The sequence below is a fragment of the Platalea leucorodia genome (genome assembly GCF_965183815.1).
Source record: "Platalea leucorodia genome assembly, chromosome: 3".
Lineage (NCBI taxonomy): Eukaryota > Metazoa > Chordata > Aves > Pelecaniformes > Threskiornithidae > Platalea > Platalea leucorodia.
This window is the reverse complement of record NC_138825.1, coordinates 11771277-11784929: the sequence shown is the minus strand read 5'-3', so window position 1 is coordinate 11784929 and position 13653 is coordinate 11771277. Positions and strand designations below refer to the sequence as shown.

The 13653-nt window shown below is 37.9% G+C and overlaps 1 protein-coding gene across 1 annotated transcript in view; it reads left to right on the top strand.

The window, feature by feature from the left end:
- EHBP1 (EH domain binding protein 1) overlaps positions 1-13653 on the top strand; it is a 226218-nt gene that overhangs the window by 105051 nt on the left and 107514 nt on the right. The window contains exons 9-10 of the mRNA XM_082306310.1: positions 1520-1772; positions 8190-8376. Coding sequence (XP_082162436.1) covers positions 1520-1772; positions 8190-8376 — 440 coding nt within the window. The remainder of the gene's footprint in view (positions 1-1519; positions 1773-8189; positions 8377-13653) is intronic.

Below are 13653 nucleotides of genomic sequence, written 5' to 3'. Positions count from 1 at the left end.
TAGGAGGGGCTCGTGTTCAAACTGTAGATTATAGTCAGTCACACCATGTGGGGTAGGGCTTTCTGTCACCTTGGGCTGTGCTAATGGCTGGAGACAGGGTGAACTGGAAGTTTACTGGCAGAGTAGAGAACACTCTCATTTTCTAGCAATTCACCAGGATTAGCAAGTTCAGTACATCAGCCATCCAAACCCAAGTAACGACAGTGCTGTTTCTTTCGCTGCCTTTAGTTCCCTTTGTTAGTTCTGTGACTAGTGCTTTTGTCTTCCTGAATATTTGTTTAGCGACAAACACACTTGGAACTCCATCTCTTTATTTTTTAGAGCCTTGCTACAAATAACTTTTAGAGTTTTTCTTTTAAAGCTAAAAGGTATGCTTTATTCAATTTAGTGGTCGAGTCCCCATCCCTGGAGGTATTTAAAAGACATTTAGATGTGGTGCTTAGGGACATGGTTTAGTGGTGGACTTGGCAGTGCTAGGTTAACGGTTGGACTTGATGATCTTAAAGGTCATTTCCAACCTAAACGATTCTATGATTCTGTGATCTGAAAAAGAAACACTTTTCGTTAAGAATAATGTGGGAGTGGTTACTGAAAATTAGGTTTTAATGACACTACAGTGAAGTTCCTATTTGCATAGATTTTGAAAATACATCAAATCCAATATTGAACTGAGCTTCTGATCATTTGATGCTGCAGGAAGAGTGAGATTAGTAAGTGTCTTTGTAAGAAATGTTGTATTGCTGTATGGGGATTTGTATTATTCAATATCCAGCAGCCATTCACTTTTGTGTAATGTTCTTTCTGTAGTGTCTGTTACTCCAAAGAACTGCATGCAGCTCCAGGTTGCTAATAACTTTTTGTTGTACAGCCCAAATAATAGATGAGTAATTTGATTATCTGTCTCTTTAGGGTTAATTTAAATTCATCTTTACTGTGAGACTCGGTATTGTTACCAGGAACAGTCAGCAGTGAAAATATGTATGTTTTGAAATGTAATTACTGGTCATACCTAATAACTGATTTTTAGTTCAGTCATTTTAAGAAATGAAAAGACCGCCTACTTACTATCACCATTTTTAATATCCAGTAAAAGTAATTTTATTCTAAAATACAGGATATCTTTTTTCTTTATTAAAAGCTCAAATAATTAAGAACATTTTGTTAGGATACAGATTGGCTAATAGCTTGGGAAAACGTTTCAAAATCTGTTGCAATACCATTTATATGACAAATAAGAAAACTAATAACTAATTAGGTTGAAAAAGCTTTAGTAAGTGAGAAAATGAAACCTATTCAATATAATCTAGATGAAATGACCATTTGAAAGACCTATTTTTGAATAAACAAGGTTACTCTGTAAATAAATAACGCATGAAAATTCATCTAAGGCTAGGACTTTATGTATTGAGAATTAAGAAGCAGACCTTATCATAAGCCTTCAAAATATAAAGATCTGATAAAATGGTTTCAAATTTTTTCTTATGTTAAATCTGTTTAATAATTTTTTGTTATTTGGTAGAACCAGACACTGAAATAGCTTCATCTTCAAAGCCAGAAGAAAGTTTCTATGCTGACAATTACAATCCCTTCAAGGACGAAGATGCCCCAGAGTACTTGAACCCATTTGATGAGCCAGATCCTGAGCCTGAAACATTTGTAACTGTAAGAGATTCTCCTCCACAACCTGCAAAACGGAAGAATGTCAGACCAGTGGATATGAGCAAATACCTCTATGCAGATACCTCTAAAGCTGAAGAGGAAGAGCTAGATGAGTAAGTATGATTCTTCATCTTTCAGCAGCTTTGGAAGCATTAGTGGGATCCCTGGCTTAATCTTGAGGTGTATTGGGTTCAACCATGGTGATCCTTAATCACCTCCTTAGGCAGCTCAGCAGCAGGAAATACCATACCCCCAAGTCATGCTATTCAGCTCAACATGATCAGTTAGGAAACTTTTCTTTGCCTCACTGATAACAAATTACTTGATAGGGAACAAGTCTGTGTACCTTTTTGGCACTTCATGCCCCGACAATTGCAAATGAGCCAAAATTTAAGGAGCAGCAGAGCTTGGTCCTTCCTGTCCTTTTTGCCATTATTTTTACTACATAAAATAATAATTTTTGTTAATGATAATGGAGAGTTTGTTTTATATTGGTGCAGTATGTAAAAAGGAAGAGTGTTTTGCAGTCTGCATAGCACGTTTTTGAGTCTCATAAAACTGAATCTCTGTATGGGAAAGATAACACGGTATGTCCTTTCTTAGGTTGTTTCTTTTATCATAACCACACGTTAAACTTTTATAAACTCACACTGACTGCCTTGTGTTATAGTATAGAAACCTAACAAGGAGTGAGAGCTTTTTGCAATAGCTGTGCAGCTTGGGACGTTTGATGGTATATACTTACTCCTTGTTTGTGGTCATTAGTCACCAACCATGCTACTCATGAGACAGTTTATGGTGTTTACATGCGAGCAATTTTACAGGCAACAACTGTAATTAACACTTAGTTTTACACTATTTAATGAGATTTATCATGGCATGACATTTGCATTGCTTTCATATTTAATATTAATACAGGTGTCATATCATCATCTTTATATTTCTCTGTTTATAGCTGTGTTCTAGGAAATGGAAGGATTCCCATGCACACTAATAGAAATGTATAAAGGACCCTGCAGGGTTTTTTCCTTTTAAAGCTCTGTGGCCATGGATTTGTTTTTGTTGTTGTTTGTTCTGTGGAAAAAAAAAGGGGGCATGTCTGTGCCAGCTCCATTCATCAGGGCACTGCCTGAACAAACAGCACTGGCTGCTGTGTCTTCAGAGCACAGTGTGATCACACTGTTGACAGTCCCACCAGGCATCCCTGATCATTCACTGATCACCAGAATCCGCAGGGAGGAAAAATATGTATGCTTTATATCTGCAAAGATATGGGTATAGAGGACAGCAAAGACTGAGGAGAAGAGCAGAAAGAGCAAAAGCTACATGGATGGGCAAGTGAAGAATTTCCTCTGTTTTTTTCCACCCTAAGCAAATCTGTGCCAAATGGGCTTGCAGCAGTGTTGTAACAGGCAGCCTTGGTTTTTCTGTGTACTGGACTGTAGATTTCTCTAGCCCTTTGTTTACAACAGCCACCTTCTTATTTTAATGACCCCATTTGCTTTATTTCTTTTTTCTTTTTTCAAGGATAAAAATAAACTCCTTACAGGTGGATTCTACTTGAACATAAATCTGATCTGTGTTTTCATTATAAAAGCGGTGTCCCATGGAAGGATAAGGAGTCAAAAAGCACTGTAAAATAGTTTTATACATCTTTTACATAAGTTTTTTTATGTCCTGACCCCCAAAGTAGCTTCCTCTTCACATTTTCTCCCAGGGTACAGGAGCGCCATGTCATTGAAAAAGACGTGGAGACCATTTGCAAAATGTATTGGCTAGAAGTGCGGCAAGGAGAACCTTTGAATCTTTATACTGAAATGCTCTGGAGAAATAAGTGTAATAATAAAACTCCAGTCTAGAAACACAGGACTTGTGATACTAACTCACACCTACAAGCACTATTATGCCTTACCTCATGTCATTAATTTTCAAATAGTTCAGCAGAAAGTTTCTGCTAAGGTATGGTACGGTGAGTATCAAAGGAAAGATTTTCATGGGCAGTGCCAGTTGGTAGTTTTTGAGTGCTCTAAATCATGAGGGTTTATGTCCAGATGTGTATTGTTTGTTATCTAGTGTGAATATTGATGCTTTTATTATCTACATAAGTGGCTAATCTTCTTCCAAATCCTATTAAAGTCTAGGGTTCAGTGTCAATTTGTGGCAGAGAGTTCCACAAAAAACCAAGATCTTATATGAAATGTGTTTCCTTTTATTGATTGTAAACGAGTTACCTTTCCCATCCCATACGCTATCTCTTCTGCTGGCTTATCAAAACAACAATTAGTAGTATTGGATTTATCTGCCATAAACACTTGCTGTGTTGTGTATCTCTAGCATGTTCACCATTACTTGTCACTTGTCTGAGTTAAATGGTGCTAACTTTTTCAATCTCTCTTCATACAGAAGTCTCTTCATCTCTCTAATCATTTTCACCGCACGTCTCTGGACCCTGTTATTTCTTCTGCTATGTATCTATTTTAAGATGTGTTGACTTGGCCTGAGCAGTGTATTCAAGACAAGGCTGAACAACTGAGTCATATCACAGCATTAGAAAACTTTGCATTTTATTTTCAACCTCTCTCCTAACATCTTGTCTTTTGATTTTTTTTTTGTTTCGTTTTGAGTAGTTTTTAATCATCTTTGACTACTGCTGGTATGGTACTTTCCCCAGGAGTGGTTTTGAACCAAATAGATGGAAGGCATGAGAAATAGAAGGCTTCCGAAAGACGTTTACTGTCGCTCAGGAAATACAATGTATTTTTATCCCTGCATCTTAAACACTTCATTGGACTTCACTTAATGCACCACTTGGCATTTTCCTCTTGTATTTTGTGTGAAATGCAATGATGTGTCATGGAAACATGGACACATCAGTTAGCGTCAGGACCCTTGTCCCACTCTGGCAGATCCCTAGTTCTGATTCCGGACTCAGAGCTTACACAAAGTGCCCCAAGAGCTGAACTCTGACTCCAGTTTTGTAACAGACTCTCATTGTAACCTTGGAAAAGGTACTTGCACTCACTGCACCTCTGTGAAGGATTTACCTTGGGTAATTGACTTAATTGAAACATATTTCACTAGTGGTTGTGAAGATAACATAAGATTTCACAGCACACATAAGCAAAGCAGAGGCACAAGCATAAGCATAATGAGGCGTTGCATGGTACAGAGGGACTTAGATGATCCAGTATGTACTTTCTGCTGTAAAACTACGCTCTCAACACATGCTACTTCTGGCTAAATTCTCATAACTAGCTAGAGATAAGGAACCCATTTTCCTTTTGTTAGTTTGGGTATTTGAATGTTAGTGTAAAATTCTGCTTTTGCCTTTTTGAATTTTATACATTAAAATGAAAATGGTAGGTGGTTACCTGTTAATAAAGGACAGCACACCTTGCTAAGTTAAGTTTAATTATTTGAAAACAGCATAGCTCACAACTACTTAAACTATAATGCTTTCAACCTTACTACTTCTGATTGGTAATATTGCCTGATCTTTTAACCCTACCACACTGACAGCTTTGTTTTTCTTCCTCAATAAATGTTGATTTTTACTTTTTTTTTCAGTTAACCAGTAATGCTGGTCAAAATAATTTTTCAGTTGGTCAGAATAAAACTTGTTTTCAGATATTATTTGGCTCTGTGGCTTCTTATCTCGTTAATCATTGCATGGCTTAGAATAACGCTGTCTAATTGGAAAGAGTATCGAGTCACCATCTGTTGAAGCTGCCTGTTGCACAAGAAGCCACAAGCCACCACACTGCCAGTGACAGCTTAATGCCAGGTAGTTTGTCAGGTTTGTTTTTCTTAATTTTGTGGTGGACAGTCTAGTATCTGTGTAGGCAAATCATATTGTGTGGATCAATTAAATATCTTCACAGAAGCAAAAAGTATGGGAGCTGACCTCGGAGAAAAGTGCCTTAATATTTTTCAGCTAAGGCTTTTTTCAGCCAGACTTTTCCCATGCTTAGTTTCTTGTATAGCCATGTGGAAGCCATTGGACCAAACTCTGCTACATATATCAGACCCCCATGACCTTAAAATTTATAGCCTCTTGCAACGGCAAGAACCGTTTTTTTTTTTTCAATATTAATATTTAAAAAAAAAAAAATCTTTCTCAATATTTTTAAGACCAATTAAAAGGGGTGCAGAGGGGAAGGTGGAAAGTAGTGTGTGTGTGTTTTCTGCCCATACTATGACCAAAGTGTGAGGGTTTAGTCTGGCTTTCAAGCAAGTTCTTCTCTAGGAAAAAAAGGCAGTCACTTGTCTCCTTATAGTATTTCCTTCTGGTGCGTGCAGTAGGGTACAATTCTTCAAGATTACACATGCAGCACAGACAATTCTGGAGCATAAAAATTCAAAAGGTTGTTCTTCCAAACTTTTTTACTCTCATTGATAAGGTGTTTTTCTTTTTTTTTTTTTTTTCCTTCCCTCCTCGAACCAATTAATTTTAACAACTTACAAATACACCTTTCTGATTCCAAGTACGCAGAGGTAAATTACTTTCCTGCCAAACATACTGTGTCTATTGGCTGTTCAGAAGGCTAACCTGTTAAACTAAAGAAAACCTTGTGCTCTCCTGTAGAATGCATTGTTCTTGAGCCTTTATCTCTTTTATCTTCATTTTCACCTCCCTTTGAACTTTCTGGTGTCTGAAGACAGCTGAGCTGGGCTGTCAGCTAAATTAGAGCTACTGACAGCTAGGTGCATTCTCCACTCCAGCCTGAATACCCTTCTTTTTCTGCTGCCTCTCATGAAAAACACCCATCCTTTTCTATTTAACTCGTTATTTTGATGTTGCCTTTAGTTTTGATTTCACTGGTGGCTTTGTGCTTGATGGGCAGCAAAGTGGGACCACCTGAAAGTTGCCTTTAGTCAGCAGATGAGTTATTTTAGTGTTAGTCTTTCCTTTTGCTTCAGTATCTGGATTTAGATCTCTTTCTCTATAACAAGCAGTGGCAGATTCTCAGAAAGGTCTGGAGGTTTTATGCCCGGTCTTCACTTACGTGCTTCAGTAAACTTTGCCTTTCAGAAGTAGACTTATTTTCTGTGGTGTGGATTATCAGTTGCTTGCTTTTTCTCAGTGAAAAGAGGATGATGGTAAACTGCGTTAAAATAAATTCTAAAAATCTAAGACTGAAAGACATATTTTCATACTAATAGTACACAAAACAGAGAAATTTGGTATGGTGTGAAAGGAAACTGGATGAACAGTTGGTTTTTTGCTTGTGCCCAAATTTTGCTGTTGTGGTTGTTTAAAACCAGTGTGTAGTAGCTCATGACTCTTATCCTGAGAGGAAATTTGGAAGTGGATCTAGCTAGGTAGGCTCTTGTCTAATGCTGTGTGCATTATTGTTTCCATCTAGAGTTGAATTCAAGGGACTGAGGTTATTTGTCGTGATTAGTTAAACTTTATGTAACTGTATGTAGATAGATCTTTGGGAATTGCAGTGACTTAGTTACATAAACGTAGTTTCAGATATATGGTAAATATATCTTGCAGGGAAAGTATGGACTAGAAAGGAATTAACATGTCAGTTTCCATCCAGTTTTAGATTGCAAAATACGAAAAGCAAAGATTATGAATAAAATAATCCAGTGCAAAGAAGGTTCCCACAAATATCCCTAGCAGGATACAAAATTGCTGGCTTTTCTAAGTGCGTAGTAGAAGCCATTATTTGATGTATTATTGATTGGTATTTGATGTATCAAACTAATAGATAAAATTTGGGAATGCTGTGGAAGTATTTCTTTAGGGTGGAACAAATGCAGAGCTGGAATGTGAACACCAGAGTTAAGAAGAATAATTCTTTGGACTGCATCCACTTGGTGGAAGATGTTTACTGTGTTTCTTAAACGAGGTTTAGTTATAAAAAGGACTTTCAAAATAGACGGATGATGGCTACTGGTATCTGTAGAGAGGTGTACACAAGTCAGCTGTGGTTTTCTTACACTATTCTCTTATCCAAGGATTGTTCTTGAAATGATGTGGCGCTTGTATGCTGCAGAGTTTAAAATACACTCGATGTGGATTGTGTACCTACAGAGGCCAAAATTTTCAGACTTGGACAGCGAAGAGTGAGGCCTCTAAAGCCATGTTGAAGCATGTGTGTAGAAGTGGCCTAATTCTTAACTCTGTTAATGAAGCATTCTTAATTCTGTTCATTCAAATATTAAACAGCCAGCAACTTCACTTAAATTTGTTGTTATTGAGCTTGTCTGTGAATCAGATCACTCTTTGATAGATAGCTAAGTATAATTGAAGAATTAGCTTTATGCAATTGATAAAACTTCCGTAATTTAGAGGACTTTATAAAATTTATGGAAATCCTGACCTAATGCAGTTTTAACTGTTGTAATTCACTTTTCAATCATGTGAAAAAGTACTATCTAAAAGCACGTAAAGGCAAAACATATTCTTATGTGGGATAATAAAAGCACTTTAGTCACTGGCTTCTCTAAATAGGTCTTATTTTTTGTTTTAATTCCAAGGAGATAGCAAAGAAATATGTTTCCCTTCTTTTAATTAGATCAAATCCATTTTATGAACCAAAATCAAGCCCTGCTTTAATTAAAGTTGCTCCGCTGCAAGAACCAGAAAAGAAGATGAAAAGGAAGGCTCCTGAACCACCAAATCTCTTGCCAAAGACAGAGACAGGCGTGAGTGAGAACATGTCAGCTATTCCTGCGTCGAGGGAGCTTTCTTCTTCTCCTAAGGTAGGCAGTTTTTTTATACCAAAATTTTGTCTTTGTTATTAACCGTACCTTTATGTGTATTGTAGACATCCTATTTATTTCTGCAGGCCATCTTAAAAGCTTTGCTTATACTTAATAAGGTGTTGGCTCATCCCTGTTCACTTGCTGGTTCATAGAGAGAGAGCAGCAGTAGGAGCTTGTATTTTTTCTTTAAGGATTTAATGACAGCAACTGCAGTTTCAAAGAAAAGAGTCTTCTAGTAACAAATTATAGAATTATAGAATCATTTAGGTTGGAAAAGACCTTTAAGATCATTGAGTCCAACCATAATTGAATAAATTGTCCAACTCTACTGAGAATACCGATTTTAGGTTTCAATTCTTATTCTAATGGAGTCCCTTTCATTTGCAATTCCACATTTCATGTTATGATTCAATTCAGTGTTACAGGACAGCTGGATATGCCATCAAGAAGGGAGAAAATCATGTTGAACAATACTTTGTCTTGATCTATTGTCATGCTGCTAAGCCTTGCCCCTGTTGAAGAGTCTGTCTCCACATTTCCGTTATAAATCTGGGTTTTAAGAGCTTAGTACTGGGTACTGTTTATTTGTATTGGGATTTATATATGTCCAATTCCATAGGTATGTCAAAGTAATTTTAAAAAAAAAGACAGTCTACTTTAAATCATATTAGCTGTTTATTAGGAACGTCCAGACTAAGCATACTTATATATGCACATACATCTGTGTTTGTCAAGGGAAAATATGAGTTAACTTCAGTTGAACTGGGCAATGTGCGGTGTAGGTGTTCTAGGATTACAACAGCTAACTTCTGTTGGTGTGAATTTAAACTCCAGTGTTTCAGCAGTTAGCACCACTTGTGCTTTTTTTAAACAAAATAAGCATTTAATAGTTAATGGGCCCTTTCTAAAATTAATTTGATACATGCCGACTGCTTGTTTTGAAGGGTAGGAAGATGAGGACAGGCGGCTTCCCTTCCAGCACTTCTCTCCCAATTTATGTATATTATCACCTGTTTTGCCTCATATTGGAGCTGCTGTACTTTAATTTAAGAATTGAATGAAACTACTTGTCATACCTATCATTTCATTGCTTAATTACTCAGCCAGATTGCTGACATGTCCTTGTCCCCAGGCTCTGATCCTGCTGTCGCTTTACCACTCAGTCAGGGTAGAGCGTATGAGACCAGAAATCTAATCTGTGTCTGCTCATAGCAAAACAAAACAACATAGTAAGGCCACAAGCACAATTCACAAGTTACTCTTAATATGCAAAACCACAACCATGGAAATACTAAATCAGAGAGTAGCAGTTTTATAATGCACTGAGATGGGGTTTGATCCTGTTGGCTGGGGTTCCTGTACGAAAAATATTGCACGTTATTTGATTTCTGGTGGAGTCTGGCCCTCGGGTCAAAGCAAAGTGGCCAAAGTAAAGCATTTTGGTACTACCAGGCGGAGAAGAGACACCTGTGGAGGAGATTTTATCAGCTCACTTGATGGAGGTTGTGCCCCCATTGCTCATTGTTTGAGAGGCTTTTTTACAGGTCTGCATCCAAGGAAACACATCTCTCTGCTTTATTGTTGTGCTAAAATAATGCATTACTGTTGGGTTCGACTGTCGTCGTTTTTGTCTACTCGAGACTAAGTTTTAGGCTGTATGAAAGCTAGAATTGATTAAGAAAAGATGCAGGATTGAAATTGCTGAGAAGACCGTGTTGTTATGAACACACTCAGGTAGTTCCTACTCTTATGCAGGGTATTAGTTCCCAAATATTTTGGTGCCTGCCTACTTGCAGCCCACCTCTCTGCCGGTGATGCTGAGGCACAGCTGAGATCAGCAAAGGTCCAAGTACTGCAACTTTGATATTCGTTAGGGCCATGGGGAAATGGAGCTGTATGCTGACCTCCTCTGGTACAGAAAGCTTTAATTTTTTTACAGGATTTTGGAGGATACAAGACCATTCGGGAAGGCTTCAAAGCAGATGCGGTGTACTGGTTTATTATATTACAGCTAGAGTGGAAAGTTTTGCTGACTGGGTGTGTTAAAATATTGTACGGTCACTTGCAATTCAGAAGGCTTTCTGTAAGCACAGTGTTTTTTCTGTGCTTGAATTGTTTTGCTCTAAGGTGAAAAGAAAATTAAACAATTTCCTCACACCGTAGTACAAAATAGTGCCCAGGTAGGGCTTGGACTGTTGGCGCAAATAACTTGTTTGTTTATTACTCAATAATAGTGACAATGTTTAGCAACTCTGAAAAAACTCCCATCAAAAGGTATAGGCACTATACAAACATGAACTTAGCACATGCCCTTATGTAGGGGGAATGGAGGTAAACTTAGGTAAAGGGAGGTTAAATAATGTATCTATCTTATTCAGTGTTTTGTCCAGGTTTGCTGTGCAAAGAAAGCCTCTGCTACAACTCTGACCAGACCCTAAGTGTCCTGACATGTTCAATTCCCTGTCTTGGTTGTCTTCATAGGAAATGGCTGCAGAGCAGAAATGCTAATCTTTAGATTACACAAACACAGCATTAATGTTAGAACTTTAGAGTTTAAGGAAAAGGACTCCAAAAATGCTTCTGCAAATCTTTGACAGAGTATTTGGTGCTCATTTTTCGTTCACATGCTAATGGTGTTCCCTACATTTGCTGAACAGAAAAAATACAAATGCTGCTATTAACATTTATATGTCAGCAAGTTTATTAGGTGGAAATTGCTCCTGAAAGATTATTTGACACATGACAGATTCCTGCTCAAGATAGAGGTTCCAAATACTTCAAATTATCTTACCCTATTAAAAAAAACATTTAGATGTTGAAAACAGTGGTGAAGTTCCTAGGAATTTAAATCCCAATTTAAAAGTAGGGCAAGAAAGGTTGATATTTTCCTAAGTATACACCGAAAAATCAAATCCCTAGGGTACGGCTGGACACCAAAATGGCTTCGTTCAGTGTTCAGCTGCGATGAGCCTTCTAGCATTGGCATCCACAGCATAGGCACACTTCCACAGAAGTGCAATTGTGTTTGGTGTTGAAACATAGCCTGAATCCAACATTTTACCATTACCCAAGTAGTGGTGGAAGGTGTTTCTTGCCTGAGGGGTATCTGACTTCCCACACATGATTTTTTTTTTGTGTGTGTGTATGTTTTCATAATTTATAACAGCAGTGTCTACAGTAATGAAAGAGAAGAATAAAGCAATGAATTTTTAGCAGTCAGCAGTCTTGGACATGTCTCATTTGAGAACAGACTTAAGCTAATGCATCTAAGTGAATTGCAAAAGGCCTTCTTTTAAGAGAGTTGCATGGTCTTTTAACAGCTGAATACTATTTCTAGATTTTCCTGGAATCATATCCACAATTAATTACCCTTGTTACTCCTGACACCACAAAAATCAAACTCGTTCTAGTTCCTTTGTTCAGAAATGTATGTTGTACAAGATAATTCTGTGTAAAAGTTTCGTGTAAAACTAGGCAGAAAGTTCTAGAAGGCATCTTCTGATCTGGTGGTATCTAACATCATGCCTGGTATCCCCAGGAGGGTTCTGCCTTTCACAGCGGTAATGGAGACTTTAAATTTCTTCCACTTGTTGTTGACTTTGTGGAAAAAAAATGAACGAAGAATTTCAGGCTCAAAAACTGGTAGCAGACCAGTGCCTAGCATGCATATCAGTGCCCATCATTACTTTAGCTGATTAAAAAACGCATATACCAACTTCAGCTGGCTGAAATCTCATCCAGTTTCAGTATCTCTTATCTTCCCTGCATTATGTTGAGTTTATTGGAGATAAGATCCAGGTATCAGTTCCAGCGTCAGCAACTGTGTCCCGTAGTAAAGAAGCTGAAGTAATGTATGTCTCTGCACAATCATGGATTCCATTGCCTTTGTGAGAATGAGGGGGCAGGAATGCTACTGCATTTGTGTGGGAGGTGAAGAATTGTTTACTAGGGAATAGGAGGAAACAGATAATCAACCGTAGTTATTTTTAAGTGTTAAAAGAAAATATCTCCTGCACTGGATTGGCATTCCTCATTTACTCTTTGGAAGGATAGCATATGCCCTTCCCTTCAGGAAGCCACTCTCAGAAAGGCTTTTCCTATTATGTGGTAGTTTCAGTTTGTTGCCAGACTGCAACGAAGGCGTGGACCTTGCTGATGGCTCGTGAGTCCACTGGGTTTCTGGATACTGCAGTTGCCATTAACCTACTGAAAGTCAACAGGTATATTGTTTGGTGGCTCCAGCTTGGTTTCACATCCTTTCTCCAGTTTTCAGGGTCTGGAAACCTGTGTTCATTAGACGCATGCTTTACAGAATGGCTACTTGCAGGTGCATTGGACTAGTTGTCAGCCTGGGCTTTGGTAGCTCACAGAGATCTCCCTCTCACAGCTTCCTACTGGGCTACCCGGAATGTCTCAGTAAATGAAACTCTTGCACTTCAGTCTTGGGAATAGGTGTTTCTCTGACAATACACGATTATGTGAACAGACATGGAATTGATATCAGACCACAGGATGCTTTTTGAACCTGTCCTTGGTTTTTGAGTTACACCTAGCAACTGATGAAAGTATATAGCACCAGGACAGGATGATAAGTCAGCTTAAGTCTGTCATATTAATGTAAACGCCATTCTCACCTTTATGAAAGTCACAGTGTTGCTGATAGTCATGAAAACATAGGCACTGATTTTGTTACTTGTAGACAAGAGCTTGTGATGGCCTTTTACATTGGCAGAAAAGGAGAATACACATTCACATAACAGTTCAAAGCCAATAATAACATTTCTGTTTGTCACTGTCATTGTTTAAGCTCTCTCTTTCTTTTTTAAAGTAAAATGGATTGTTTTGCATGCCCAGTGATAATCTGCTCTCATGCTAGGCAAGCTAGCAGGTTTAGGCTCTAATGAAACATATTTATAGGAAACATGTAATAAGAAATACAGAATCCTATTTCTGCATGACATGTAATAACCCACCTCCATTTCAGTATCCTTTGTAATCCGTTATGTATCTGCAATGCTTCTGTTTAGTGGAATTTCAGTGGAAGGGTAGGAAAGTAACATTCAGTGTAGTACTAGGCACAACTCTCCAAGATCTCAGAGATGCTATAGTCTCCAGTTGCTCACTTTTTCCACTTCTATTTACCCCAGCATTATCAACCTTATATGACTGAACAGTAGGAAGAGATCATCTTAAAACACAGATGCAGTAATGCATCCAAGTGAGAAATGACATTAAACTTCAAATGGTAGATGAAGATCACACATTGTCTCTTGG